This window comes from Colletotrichum paranaense, assembly GCF_030867605.1.
Source record: "Colletotrichum paranaense strain IMI 384185 chromosome Unknown Scaffold_20.1, whole genome shotgun sequence".
In the NCBI taxonomy this organism is placed as follows: domain Eukaryota; kingdom Fungi; phylum Ascomycota; class Sordariomycetes; order Glomerellales; family Glomerellaceae; genus Colletotrichum; species Colletotrichum paranaense.
In genome coordinates this window covers 349,386-362,593 of record NW_026848978.1, presented here as the reverse complement: position 1 = coordinate 362,593, position 13,208 = coordinate 349,386, and the positions used below count along the sequence as shown (strand labels likewise).

The 13,208-nt window shown below is 55.5% G+C and overlaps 6 protein-coding genes across 6 annotated transcripts; 2 read left to right on the top strand and 4 right to left on the bottom strand.

Annotated features, from left to right (window-relative positions):
* Positions 1-493: 493 nt before the first annotated feature.
* Positions 494-1,906, bottom strand: CPAR01_15641 (uncharacterized protein; the record flags this gene model as incomplete). The annotated part of the gene is made up of 4 exons (XM_060499889.1): positions 494-593; positions 667-1,373; positions 1,564-1,627; positions 1,701-1,906. 4 exons carry the CDS (start codon positions 1,904-1,906, stop codon positions 494-496), a joined length of 1,077 nt encoding a protein of 358 aa, XP_060341465.1.
* Positions 1,907-2,810: 904 nt separating this feature from the next.
* On the top strand, positions 2,811-4,368 carry CPAR01_15640 (phenylalanyl-tRNA synthetase; the record flags this gene model as incomplete). The annotated part of the gene is made up of 2 exons (XM_060499888.1): positions 2,811-2,946; positions 3,008-4,368. 2 exons carry the CDS (start codon positions 2,811-2,813, stop codon positions 4,366-4,368), a joined length of 1,497 nt encoding a protein of 498 aa, XP_060341464.1.
* A 1,843-nt stretch (positions 4,369-6,211) lies between these two features.
* On the bottom strand, positions 6,212-6,571 carry CPAR01_15639 (uncharacterized protein; the record flags this gene model as incomplete). The annotated part of the gene is made up of 2 exons (XM_060499887.1): positions 6,212-6,417; positions 6,463-6,571. The coding sequence occupies 2 exons, from the start codon at positions 6,569-6,571 to the stop codon at positions 6,212-6,214; spliced, it is 315 nt and encodes a 104-aa protein (XP_060341463.1).
* A 584-nt stretch (positions 6,572-7,155) lies between these two features.
* On the bottom strand, positions 7,156-8,329 carry CPAR01_15638 (uncharacterized protein; the record flags this gene model as incomplete). Its single annotated transcript, XM_060499886.1, has 4 exons — positions 7,156-7,440; positions 7,506-7,591; positions 7,685-8,009; positions 8,051-8,329. 4 exons carry the CDS (start codon positions 8,327-8,329, stop codon positions 7,156-7,158), a joined length of 975 nt encoding a protein of 324 aa, XP_060341462.1.
* A 1,108-nt stretch (positions 8,330-9,437) lies between these two features.
* CPAR01_15637 (calcipressin) lies at positions 9,438-10,193 on the top strand (the record flags this gene model as incomplete). The annotated part of the gene is made up of 1 exon (XM_060499885.1): positions 9,438-10,193. One exon carries the CDS (start codon positions 9,438-9,440, stop codon positions 10,191-10,193), a length of 756 nt encoding a protein of 251 aa, XP_060341461.1.
* A 695-nt stretch (positions 10,194-10,888) lies between these two features.
* CPAR01_15636 (tat pathway signal sequence) lies at positions 10,889-12,580 on the bottom strand (the record flags this gene model as incomplete). The annotated part of the gene is made up of 3 exons (XM_060499884.1): positions 10,889-11,227; positions 11,359-12,114; positions 12,194-12,580. The coding sequence occupies 3 exons, from the start codon at positions 12,578-12,580 to the stop codon at positions 10,889-10,891; spliced, it is 1,482 nt and encodes a 493-aa protein (XP_060341460.1).
* Positions 12,581-13,208: the final 628 nt, after the last annotated feature.

Here is a 13,208-nt window from a genome sequence, read left to right as displayed (position 1 = left end):
GCCTGACGACGCGCGAAACGGAATCAATACGCACAACAAGATGCACTCCGCAGCGGCAAGAGGGGGTAGGCTTCTCAGCGTTCTGACGGCTAGACCTGAACTCAGACTGGCTTGGCTTATAGACACCCGTGACAGGGGATGACGGCGGTAGAGCAATCGTAAAATAAGATAACAGCCTGTCAAACACTCGGGCAAAGAGAGGTGGGCGGGGTTCGATTTCGGCCGAGAAGGCAGCTCTTCTACCGGACATCTGTAATACAACTCACACAAACCTCACACAAAGCGGACATGAAATTGCTGCAAAGAAAATCAACCATATCTTTCTTTCCTGTGTATACCCTCCATTACTCCTGTCAAATGCAGCAGAGTTGCCTCTTTTTCCGACGCCTCCAAACATGCCAAGATGGTACTAGTGATGATGATGCAGCGCCAGTCTATCTAGGTATTTTAACGCTCATTCTATAACACAACACAAGCCTTTTTTGTGTGTCTATTACCCCTTGATGGACGCATCTTCACCGTTGCCGATATCAGCAACCTTTCTATAGACCTTGCGGTGCATCTCTAGGAAGACAAATGTACAGATTGTTTGTCTAGGCGGGGGTTAGTAAAGTGTATACAAGACGTCCATCACGCAAGCAAGCGGGGAGAGGGACAAGAACGTACGGTCCGAGGCGGAGGAAACTGGGCACCCAGCCCTTGAACATCCACCCAAGGCCCTCAGCTTTGTAAATCTTGGCCAGGGTATGCGCCAGCCCCTCCTGGGTGCTCGCCGACATGACCCGCGTCTTGATGACATCAATGGGGCTCGTCACCGTGGCGGCCATCACACCAGCGAGGAACGAGGCCGTAAAGTGCGTCGTCAGGTTATCCCCCATGGGCGTGTGGCGGATGAGGATACCCTTGAAGGTATCGTACGACGCGAGCTGCGAGGCCGTCATGGCCGCAGCGCGCATGCTGTTGGGGAGGACGCCCCTGAACCAGCTCATGATGCCTTCCTCTCGCGCCATGCGGAGCATGCCCTCGAGGGCGTGGCTGTAGTTACGGCGCTCGGCGGCGGGGAGGGCGGCGTCCTGCTGCATGCGGACGTTGAGGACGTCGGCGGCGTTTCCCGAGATGCCGCCGACGAAGCCCGCGGCCGAGGCCATGGCGACGAGGACGGGGAAGGAGGGGGGTTTGCCGTCGTTTGCGCGGGTGGCGCGGATCTTCATCTCCTCGTAGGCGCCGAAGCGGACGGTGGAGTAGGTCATCTGGCGGAGGAGGGAGGCCGAGAGGCCGTTGTAGAGGCCTGTCACGCCGTGGTTGCGGATGATGTGGGTGAAGGTGCCGACCATGTTTTTTGGCGCGTCGGGGCGGCGGACCTGGAGGCGGACCTAGAGGAGGATGGCATTGTGTAAGTAAGTAAGTTCTTGCTTTGGGAGCGACGTAGTTGTGTCGTTATTTGCTACGGCTCTTAAGAGAGCTTGAGTTTGCTACCATGAATCGAGGCTTTCATTCGCTGGTGTGTTGTAGAAGTGGGAGCGCATTACCTTCACTGTGAGACATTGTCAGCTCTTGGCTCACTCCGACGTTTGTAATATCGCAGGCTCTCTCGCGCGCCATTATCTCGAGATCAAGGTTGGTAGAACTTACCCAAATCCAGGGGATGGGTCACGCAGGCGGCCATACTACTGGCGCTGCCTCCGAACCAAAAAGGATACCTCAGCGATGGTTCCGCCGTCTTCTTCTGCTTTTGAGGCGCCGGCGTCGTCGCCGTAGCCGTCGGTTGCGCTTTCGACTGCTGCTTCTCCTGAGCCCCCTCGACCTGGCCCAACTTCAACGGCGAGGGCTGCGACGACGACGGCGGCCCGGACGGCTCGTCGGCCGATTTACTGGCGACCATGTTGGCGGCGGCGGCGGACTGCATCGTTGCAGGGTGTTGCGCAGTTCCCTATGATAAGCTCATCCCGTTGCGGCGCAATTGAACACTGCGTCGCGAAAATGGCAAAGGATCCGTAAGTAAAGAAGCACAAACGGACGACCTTTGTCGGATTTAACGTGAGTTATGTCCAAGATTGCCTGGTTCCCCTCTCTCTCGTGTCGGCAACTATCAGCTGAGTAGCGTGTGTTGCTGGGACGTCACTTTTCGGTCGTTGCGGTCGAGTGACGTCTTTTTTTTGTTATAAAGCCGACTTCGGGGGAGAGGGTGGTGTGGTCGTGCAGGAGGCCTTCTTTTTTTTTTTTTGTCGCTGCTTTGGGGTATGCAGGTGGTGGGAGGAATGGAAGAAGCCGAGGAATTGGAGACCGGCTCGGTTTATCGCGAACTTTTTTTTGTCGTTATCTTTTTTTTATTTACCTTAATTAACACCGATTCGGCTGAACGAGGGACGCGCTTCGAGTCGGCTCAAGGGAACGAAAGAAAAAAAAGGAGATTTGCTGATTGATCAAGTCCCCTTTCAGAGGGAACCACCACCACCAACAGTCAACAACAGAACCTGTTGCTTCGATTTTTTTGGTGCGTCATTGGGCCTGCAGCGAAGCCAGGGTGCCATGCGCTAATGGAGGGCGTCTCCGGACCCTTGCTCCGGGGGGAGTCGGCAGGGTCTGGCGCCGTGTGCCCGCCCCGGGTCGCAATGCCAATTGGCTTGGCCCGTGCATCCCGTAGCTTTTGTCAGACTTCTGGAGATCGACACTTTTTCGACCAACTGCTGCGAAAGCTCCCTTTTCCTAACGGCAGCTCTTGTCGCAACGCTACATCGAAGCTCTACGCCTGTGATGAGCACATAGGAAAAGGGCCTTTGCAAACGGACAAGGGCGTTCACAACTTCAAAATGCTCGTCCCAAGATTAGCCGGTAGGCAATTGCAAAGTTGCTTCCGTGGCGCCACCTGCGCCGCGAGAGCTCCCCGACAATGGCAGGCCATCGCTTCATTGTCGATGAGCGGTAGCCGGCGCAGTTACTCCTCAGGTTAGATCACAATCAATTGGTCCTTGGTGATCCCTTTAACCTAAACAAACAAATATCACAGAACCCTCGACGATTTCAAGAACCCTAGACCAGAAAAAGACCGTCGATGTCAACGGCCAAACGATACCGACAGACACCTGGTTCAACGTCCCGACAAACGTCCTCGACGCCGCCTCGCGCAAGCTTCACCTCCAAAAAGATCACCCCGTCTACATCACGCGGCAAATCATCGAGTCGCAGTTCCCGGCGCCAACATACAAGTACCACAACACCTTTGACCCCGTCGTCACGACGCACCAGAACTTTGATTCGCTCGGGTTCCCCCTGGACCACCCCGGCCGCGCGAAATCAGACACCTACTACTTCAACAAGGACACCCTCCTCCGCACGCACACGAGCGCCCACCAGGCGCAGACTTTTCAAAAGAACCTGAGCGAGGGCTACCTCATCAGCGCAGACGTCTACCGCCGCGACGCCATCGACAGGAGCCATTACCCCGTCTTCCACCAGATGGAAGGCGCCCGCATGTGGGACAGGACAAAGGTGCCTAACGGCGACATCGCCGCCGCCGTCTGGGAGGACCTCGATAGGCTGCCGAGGCACAACGTGAAAGTCGAGGACCCGCACCCGGCCTACGATGCGGAGCGGAACCCCCTACAGGAAGGTCACCACTCCCCCGCCGAGGCCGAGGCCATCGGCGCCCACCTGAAGCGCTCGCTCGAGAACATGGTGGTCGAGATCTTCACGAGAGCGAAAGCCGCCGCGGCGAAGGCGGACCCGGATTACAAGGACGAACCCTTGCGTGTCCGCTGGGTCGAGGCGTACTTCCCCTTCACGAGCCCCTCGTGGGAGCTCGAGGTCTACTATGCAGGCGACTGGCTAGAGGTGCTGGGCTGCGGCGTGGTAAAGCAGGACATCGCCATCAACGCCGGCGTGCCGCAGCAGGTCGGCTGGGCCTTTGGCATCGGCCTCGAGCGCATCGCCATGCTCCTCTTCCAGATCCCCGACATCCGCCTCTTCTGGTCCAAGGACGAGCGGTTCCTGAGCCAGTTCCGGGGCGTCTCGGACCAGCTCGATAGCATGAAGCGCTTCGTGCCCTTTTCAAAGCATCCGGCCTGCCCCAAGGACGTCTCCTTTTGGCTCGGGAGCACCTCCTCGGCAGCAGGCGGCAACACGAAAGCCAACACGCAGGATTTCCACGAAAATGATTTCATGGAGCTGGTGCGCGACATCGCCGGCGAGCGGGCCGAGGACGTCCGGCTGGTGGACGAGTTCACGCACCCCAAGACGGGGCGACGTAGCATGTGCTACCGCATCAACTACCGAAGTCTCGAGCGGACCCTGACGAACGAGGAGACCAATGAGCTGCACAGCGAGGTGACCCGGAAATTGGTCGAAAAGCTAGGCGTCGAGATCCGGTAGGGGAAGACAGAAGAAAAAAAAGGCAAACAAACACTGTGCAAGCAGTTGTTCAACGGTTGGCATAGTTTGAGGGGTAAAAGGGGGCTGTGCTGCCAACAACTTGTTATTCCCTCATCTTGAAGATGGGACGAGGGCTTCCCGATCCGATGGCGGTGAGTAAGTCCCCATTCGGCATGCCATCATGATTGCATGGCATCATTCCAGTGTACTAGAACCCCGGCGTAAGTTATACGTCTCTGCCTGAGGGATTGTCGTGAGACGGGTGCTGCTAAGCTTTTAGCTTGCGCCCTGGCCATGTGCCTGTGTAGAAGAAGAGGCCGTCACGGTCGTGTATCATATCAACTACATTGTACTATCAAGAACCACCCCAAAAAAAGGACGGACTGAGCTCAAGCTTGGCGTTTGTGAAGGCTGAGCAGAGCCATGAATAAAAATACTAGAACTTCAGGGTGAAAAGTTACGGGACCTCGGGATTTCCTTTGATCCCGTCGTCTTGCAGATGTGATGTGCTGTGTTCCTCGGAAGCTATGATTCTGAAGCAACCGTGTGATGTATGCATACGAAACATCAGACCAACGGGAAGAAGAAGAAATAGCAGCAGTAGAGAACCGTTGAAAGTCAGCAGTGGATCATGGACCGCTCTGTCAAGCGTCCGAGCATCTCGGAACAAAGGAAGAGAAGATTTTGCTGCTGCTGCTGCTGCTGCTGCTGCTCCCCAGACGATTGTAAACATGCCTGCTCTGATTGCGGGAGCTCAACTCCGCCGGTTCGGGAATGAAGCAAGAAAATAAAATTCTGAAGCAGTGACGCCGGGGTTGCAGATCGATTGTATCATGCGCAAAACCTTCACACATAAAGCTCGCGCGCAGCAGCACGAGCGCATTAGTCTTCGGGAAGATGGAGTAGACCATCGACCCGTCGTCCCATCACCAAGAAACTTGGGACGGTCGTGCAAAAAGCCAGTTTCAAGGCTTCCTTCTTCTTTCCTTCACACAAGATTTCTAGCCAATCCTCGCGCTCGCATTGTCACAAAAAACATGAGACTTGAGCCGGCCTACAGTACCAATGGTGGTGGAGTGGAGAGAGGTTTTGCTCGATTGTTAGACAGTTAAACTACACAGCCCACGTACCCTTGTCGAGCTCTCGTCGTTCGTTGCATCAGACCAAGCTGTGATTGTTGCAAAAAATTTCCTCAATGCTGATTTCCCCCTCTCGCAAGCGAGTTCCTTGTAATGTTGTCCAAACGGATGAGATGAGTTTGCCATCGCTTCAGGTCCGACTCGGCAGCAAAGTTTATCAAGCGGTAATCTCTCTGAGCAGACAATGTCTTTGGTGTAAGGAAGCCCCCGTTCTTCCGGGAGATAAGGTGCAAGGCATATCAAGCTTATGAGTACACTACTCTATAGACGTCCTGATGCCGCAGGATCGCAACAAAAGGTACCTAAGGTAACGGTCGGAACCATGAACTTAAGGCCCTGCAGGTCAGCAGTTGCAAAAGTGCTCTCTCGGGACCGTAGGAGACGACTTGGTCGATCCTTGACTGTCGTGCAAGCGGGTTGAGAAACGAAGACTCTTTGCTATAGGTGCAACTTGCCCAACTAGGCAATCGGCAGCCGGTATTATCTGGAATGGCGCCAGTGAAAAGACAGAGTGTCGGAGGTGCAGCGGAATGCAGAAAAAGAGCATGCATGTCTTGGCCTAGAACGGTGTCTGGGGAAGCCGATTGCAGCACGAAACATCAATCTGGCAGGTGGAAAGTCTTGGTATTTTGCACAGCCTCGTTTCCAGATCGCCAGAAGGGTATTTGCTGACCGTACAGCAGGACCGTAAGCTTCCGTGTCAATCAGAGAGAGGGGAGCGTTTCTGCGGCGTGTCGGGGCGATCGGGTTGAAACATTGGCGAACAGCGTCACAGAATGGGTGCTGCTGCCGTTGCAACGATCAGCGGCCGGGCCGTGTTGAATGCTGAAGGCAAATTCCATCTTGTTCGTCTGCTGTCCTCTGGGCTCTGCGGATAGAACCTCGATATCCATTGTGGCTGATTGTCCCTCTGCTAAGGATCAGACGAGCGTGTGCACTGGTAAATGTCTCTGACCAGCGGCGTAGGGAAGGGGCTGAGGCTCGGTGCAATTTGGCGCAGAGCTGGCTGAGCGAAGACAAAATTCGTAGGCCGACTCGTGTGCCGGCGCGGGCTGAGCCGGCATAGCGAAGTTCAAGCTTCGAAGGCGAGCCGTGACTGAGGCTTTTCGGGACCCCATCCCGCGATCAATCTCGCACGGGGTGACGGAATGCCTTGCCCCTATTCATCCGGCCGGTATGTCATAGCATGAACTCCTAGATCAAGGCAGGTTTTCTGCTGAGTTGGCGCCGCCATCGCTGCGGTTCGTTGAGAGGGGCGGCGGGCTCGCATCATGGGTGAACTCCCCTCCAAAGCCAAGCCCCAGCCCCAGATGATATGATGCCGGGGGTTGGAGGCGTTGCTCAGCCAAGGCCAGGAACACAAGCTTCGGTCATTCAGATTACACTGCAACCTGCCGACAACATGGTCAGAAGAAATTTCGGATAGAAGCGCGAACCTTGGTTTGATAGCATCGCAAGTGGTCCAAGGAGGCGCCGCCCCCAAGCCTATTATCGAACCGTAAACTCGAAGTGTTGTAGATACAGTGAGTGATTAAGACTGAGCTTGTCTTGTGAACACAACATTTGCTGCACAGCCCCCATCACTCCATGGACCCTTGGCTAGGGACTGAACGCTGTGGGGGTTTGACTCGGTATCCCTGGAGTCTTTTTAGCTTAACCGCGATAGCGCAAGAGCGGGGAGATGAGCTGTCGAGGTGTCGGTTGTCGAATCACTAATGAATATGGTGACAGTCAACAGGTCTGGTATCTGCATCTGTAGGGTAACGTTGACATTCGGAGTGTGCCCGAGTCCAGACTGGGCATCTCGAAGATCCGCGATGCAGGTGTCTCTAGAAACGGGTGGCTGCATGCCACTCGGAATGGACGCACCGGAGGCATCCCAAGACCTCAGAAGCGACAGGAGACCCAAGCCCTTGGTGGCTGTCTGCTGTGCCTGTTTCTCGCGTGTCCAGGGACGTACGGGAAGGGAAAATAAGAGAGACCCGAGTGTGAGGTCACAGGACATGGTGGACGGATACGGTGGGAAGGGTGCGAAGATGGCGATGCGCCGCTACCGACCGTAGTGCTGTCGACGGCTGCCGTAACTGCGGTCAAGTAGCGGGTCGGGGCACTGATTCTCAGCGCTTTGGAGCCCAAGTCTCGCTTCAGAGTGTGCCGTCATTCTTCACTACGTCCACCTGGGCTCAGTTCAGGTCCTTCGGATAGTGCGTGGGCGTGTGGGGGAACAGCCGTGGAAGAGGCTCCCGTCGTAGAATTGTTGCAGGGGGAGGCCTGCGGGAGGCGAAGAGGTTTGCTGCTGGAGCCGACAACGACAACGAGACTGCGTTCAGAGACTGCCCTGTCACAGGAGTGCCTGCCCTGAGGGAACAGCCGTGCCAGCCAGTTTGGGTTCAATGGAAGGCAAGCACCGCCCTCATGGCACACCGTAAAGTCGTCACTAAGGAAATTACCGATTGAGGCGGAGATAACTGGAGCCGCTACCGTAACGGTACGTACTCGAATCTAGCCCGTCCAAGAGTCTTAGCTCATCCGTTAAGGAAGACACCAAGGGACCAGAACACGGAAACTGCGCGTAAAGAATGGCTGGGGTGGCGAATGGCATTCTCGACAATTCGATTTCCAGCGGGGCCGACGAACCAAGACCTGTTCGATTCGTCAATAGTCTGCCGTGTCAAGCGGTTCCATCTATCTCCACGCCAGCGAGGGACGATGGAGGTCCAGGTCTTTCGTGGATCATTTCCCATGAGCCACCAGGTGCAAACCGCAGCACGGCGCGAAGCAAGGGCAAGGTCCTGTTGAGGATGAGCTTGAGGTATGGGCATGGCAGATATTGCAAAGCAATGTCGCGGAAAGCATCCCGTGGACACTTCTGACTTGAAGAATGCCAAGCCTTCTGGAGTGGGAGGAAAAACTTTTGCCGTATCATTTCTCTTTATCCGTATTGCCTCTTGCTCGTGCACAGCCCCAATTCATGTCAGCCGTGTTAGTCCTGGTCCTGTGCTGCTGGATGCCCAGTGCTTGCCTTTCACGCCTCTATCAGTCTCTCTGCTCAGAGGCAAGATAAGCAGCCCGGTGAGTTGTTGAAATGATGAGCCGAACGATCAAAGTAACTTGCGTATCTCATAGCATCTCTCTCAGCCTGTGTACACTAGGATTGTACAAGCTGGTGCCTTGCCGCTGTTCTCCATGCGTCGTCCGATCCCGACGTGCTCCTTCTCGCGCCAATGCACCTTGGCAAACCCACGCGCCCTGCTTTGCTGTGAACCTTTTTCCCACCATGAAGCCTGGAGTAAGCTGCCTGCACTCGCAGCGACTGGGCTGTAAATTGACTGCGTGACTAGCAACATAGGACGCGACTATGTTGTCCGTGGGAACGGATAAGGAAGGGGACCGTAGGAGACTCCCCGTCTGCCCGCCTGCCGTCTCCACCACTGTGACGGCACTCTCCAAAAAGGCGGCGAAACTTCAAACGGGCCCGTGAGTCCGTGTGGCCTTCCCGTTTCATCCACACAGACACTTCCAGCGCCCCACTCAACGTCCAGAGGCAACGGCACCCCTCCCCTCTACGCAGTACCTAAGCTAAGTACCTAACAACTCAGCCATCCACCATCCAACCATCCCACACTCCGCCCGACCCCAGTAGTCCCTCAGTAGCGCTTGGCCAAGCCACTCTCTCACTGGCACGCTCAAACATATAACCAAGACCGCCTCCCGCCAACCACCACGATCATTCTTCGCTCCAACTCCAGCAACAACCAAAACACTACACAAACAAACCGCACTACTGCAAGCCTCTCTTCTGCAGATGAATAAGATCACTACACAATCTGCGTAGAATACACAGTAAAGAGCTGGAAAACGACCTCCTCGTTACACACCGCAAAACCCACACCTCAACCACATACACATACACATACACAACCATCCAAAATGGAATCACCTCAGTTGGATACCCGCCCCATCTTCTCGAGACGCTCGACCGGCTCCAACAAGTCGCTCTCCCTCGATCTTTCGTCTCTGCCGCCTCTGGTCCAGCCGACGCCACCCACAAATACCCTCCTCTTCACAAACCTCAACGACACCTCCATCTTCCGCCCCGACAACCTCCAGACCATCCGCGACCTCATCCTCAAGACGGCGCCAGTCCACTCATGGGCACCACTCAAGTCCTTCCGCCGTATCGTCGTCTCCTTCTTCTCAGAGGACGACGCCATCGCCGTCCGCCGTGTCTGGGACGGTGAAGCCGTCATGGGCGAGCGCGTCCGCGTCTACTTTGGCCAGCCCACTCCCGTCGAGGTCACCGACCGCCATCTCGCCCTACCCGACGCCGGAAAGCTCTTCTTCATCTCTCCCCCTCCCTCGCCCCCCCACGGCTGGGAGATGAAGCTGGAAGACGCCCCCAACAAGATGGTGCACGCAGAGGACCTCGCCGATGCGCTGGCCAAGCTCCACCACCGCCCGACGGGCGTCGAGACCCCCATCAGCCCCGTCGACGGTTCAAGACAAACGCGCAGCAGGAGCTCAACCCTGCTCTACCAGCCTGACGTCAACGGCACCAGCCCCGATTTGCCTGCCATCTGCCTCGAGGACATGACCGACGAGCCAATGGAGTTCAGTCCTATCGAGCCGAAGCCCATCATGGCGCATACTTCTCGCCCACCCGTGGAGCTAATGCACCACGCATAATTCTTTGATTTCAACCCAATTTGATTTTTGAAAGAGCGATCTTGGTCAGGCGTTGGATGGTACGATATTGGGATTGTGGCGGTTCAGGAACTTTGGGCACGCATCTAGCATCGAATGGGCTTGCGATGGCGTTTAACGGAAAGACCACAGCTTGCACATTGGAGCGGTACACTTTTGGATTGGGGAGGAATACTATTCGAATGGGATCGGCACTGTCACACTGTCGTTCCTGCTGGCCAACGAGCCAATTTGTTGCGCAAAAAAAGTTTCTCCTGTGTTGCTAAGAAGCACACAAGGTCTTTTCCTGTACACTAGATTCACCTTTCGCTTTCAGTATTGAAAGACAGCGAAACAAACAAACTTGATTACCAACAAAGAAAAGTGACGTGGACCCCTATATCTGTCTCAGTATTGTAATATGTAGCTCTACTACTACTTCTGCGACCCGAAACCTGCGGCAGAGACGTTCATGCTGTGGAGTCAGATTCGTGGACTGGAATGATGCGCGCCAGGCCAAACGGTTTGATCTTCAGATACAGTGATCTACAGTGTGGCTTTTGAACCCCATCAACCAAGGGCAGAAGAAATCCGGCCCCTCACAGCCGATCGGGACCAGGCCGTCTGACGATTGTTTCTGACGTATGATGGGCACCTTTGTCCCTGCAAGGACTCACGTTCATCGGCAGGTATAATGCTCAGAGAACCCTCCCAAACAGGGCCGACGCCCCGCGGATGCCGAGCCAGGCGAGCAAACCGCCCACGGTGGCAACCACGCCTAATGTGATGAGGCTCCGGCGTTCGTTGCTGCGCACGCGGCGTGTGCTTGCTCCTGCTCGTGCTCCCGTCTTTGCATCTGCGGGGGTGGAGCCGGGCTCGTGAGTCGACGGGTCCGGGTGCTGCTGGGTCCGGGCCGCTGCCTCGGTGGACGGAACGTCTAGGGTCGGGATGTACTTGAATTCGAAGTTTGTTTCTTTGCCTAGGGCGCCGAGCTCGGGTTTGTTGATTGTTATATTGAAGAGGGCTTTTTTGAGGTTCTGGGAGGGGTGTTAGAGGGCACTGTAAGTTCATGTTGTAATTAAGGGGGTCGCGTTCTCTTTTGTCAAGTTGTTGCCGACATATGAACAAATTATAAAAAGAGTATATCCAAAGGTAGATTGTAACTAACCTCATTCCTCGACTCGTCCCAACGGGGAAACAGACGGCGGGAGTAACACATGAACATGAAGAAGAGACACTGGCCGAGTATAAGCAGCGAGTAATAAAACGGCGGCTTCTCCACCGCCAACGCGCGCGCGAGCTTGGGGCCGTTGAGCCAGTACGTCTCGGCGGCGAGGAACTCCCTCGAGACGTGCCAGGGCGGCTGCTCGGCAAGGCCCGTGAGGACGTTGTTGGCGAGGGCGCGCGAGGTGTCGGAGGGTTGGATCTCGGAGGCAAGCAAGGACTCCATCATCGCCCTGGCCTTGTTCAGGCTCGAAAAAGCGTCGGTGGGCGTGCCCATGATGTAGGCCACGTAGCGCCAGAGGGCGAGGTAGTCCTGTTTCTCGCTGTCCTTGAGGAAGATGCCTTGGCGGGGCAGGCCGATCCAGAGGAGGGTGGAGGAGAAGGTCGTGATTGTGCCAATGGAGTCGAGGTCGTTCACGGGGACGCCGTAGGCTGCCACGTCGTAGTAGGAGGGTCTCTGCTTGGCGAGGAGGAGGATGCGGCGGCGGACGGCGGCGTGGAGCAGGCGGACCCGGACGGAGGAGGCGTGGCCTTGGCCGCCGGGCTGAATGGAGGGGAGGTCACGGGTGACTTGGATGATGTGCTGAAAGGTCTCGAGGAGGCGGCGGCGGGTGACGTTGACGCCGAAGCCGCCTGTTCTAGAAAGGGTTTCTACGACGCGGCGGCCGCCCATGCCGCCTACGAGGGATTGGAATGTGAGCTGTAGGTTTGGTGTTAGTGAGGGCTAAGAGGTTTATGACGAGGACATACATCGCGATATGAGTGTGGATTGGACTTACGGCGAATATGGTTGGGGCTGCGTATCGGAGGAAGACTTGCTGTCCGCGTTCTATTTGGGCCCAGTCAACCCACGGCGGGATGGTGTTGATTTCAGTCCATAGTTTTTCCAGAACCTCGTCTGTGTCTGCATTGTCTTTCAAGAGAGCATACAGGTCTCGATGTGGTTTCGCATTCTGAGGAGTGTCCCCTTTCTCACTCGGGTTGGTTGAGGGTCCCACGGGAGGTGATATCTCATCCAGTCGGTCCAATGCTTCGGCGCTGAGCTCATCGTAAGTATATATCATTGGGCGAAGGTCATCAGATGTGAGGTGCTCATCGGTCCACTTAAACCAGTAGTCCCAGACTTCTCGCCACTCTTCACCCCGGTACCAAAGGACACCTGCCATTGCTTTTACTGGAGTTGCAAAGCTTTGACAGTAGACGATGTAAAAGGAGAGTCAGATGAAATGAATGTATGAGACTCTAGCCAAGCACTAAGTCTAAAGTTGAGGAGAGAAAATTTGAAAAAGGCCTGGAAGTCTCAGTGTTCAATTCGCCTTGGCGAATCGGGGGGGCAAGGCTCAAGCTAAGGGCGGAATGACTTCATAGACCTCAAAAGACTTGTCTCATCGGGAACTAGATGTTGTACCCAAAGTCTTCATCCGATTTAAGCTCCAGAAATCATATGAAACGAATAACTACAAGAAAACGAATACAAGGCAATGAATGCAGGACCAGAGAGAAAAGCAACTTTAACTTGAAAGTTGGAGACAACCGAAGTGGTGGCCCTTCTCGGATGAGGAGGGTTTGACACCTGACTGGGCGAATCACCGGACCACACTGGTCGACCCGTAAGCCGGCTGGAAAGATGAGGGTAACTGCTACTGAGATTGGACGAAGATGCAGGTATGTGCTTCGGGAAGGTTGGCCCCACGGCCTCAAAGACTGCCAAGGACATGGATGTGCCATGATGTCTGCACGTGATTGGGCCTTCTCTCCAGTTGTGAGGCAGGGGCGGTATTCGGTTTGGACTGA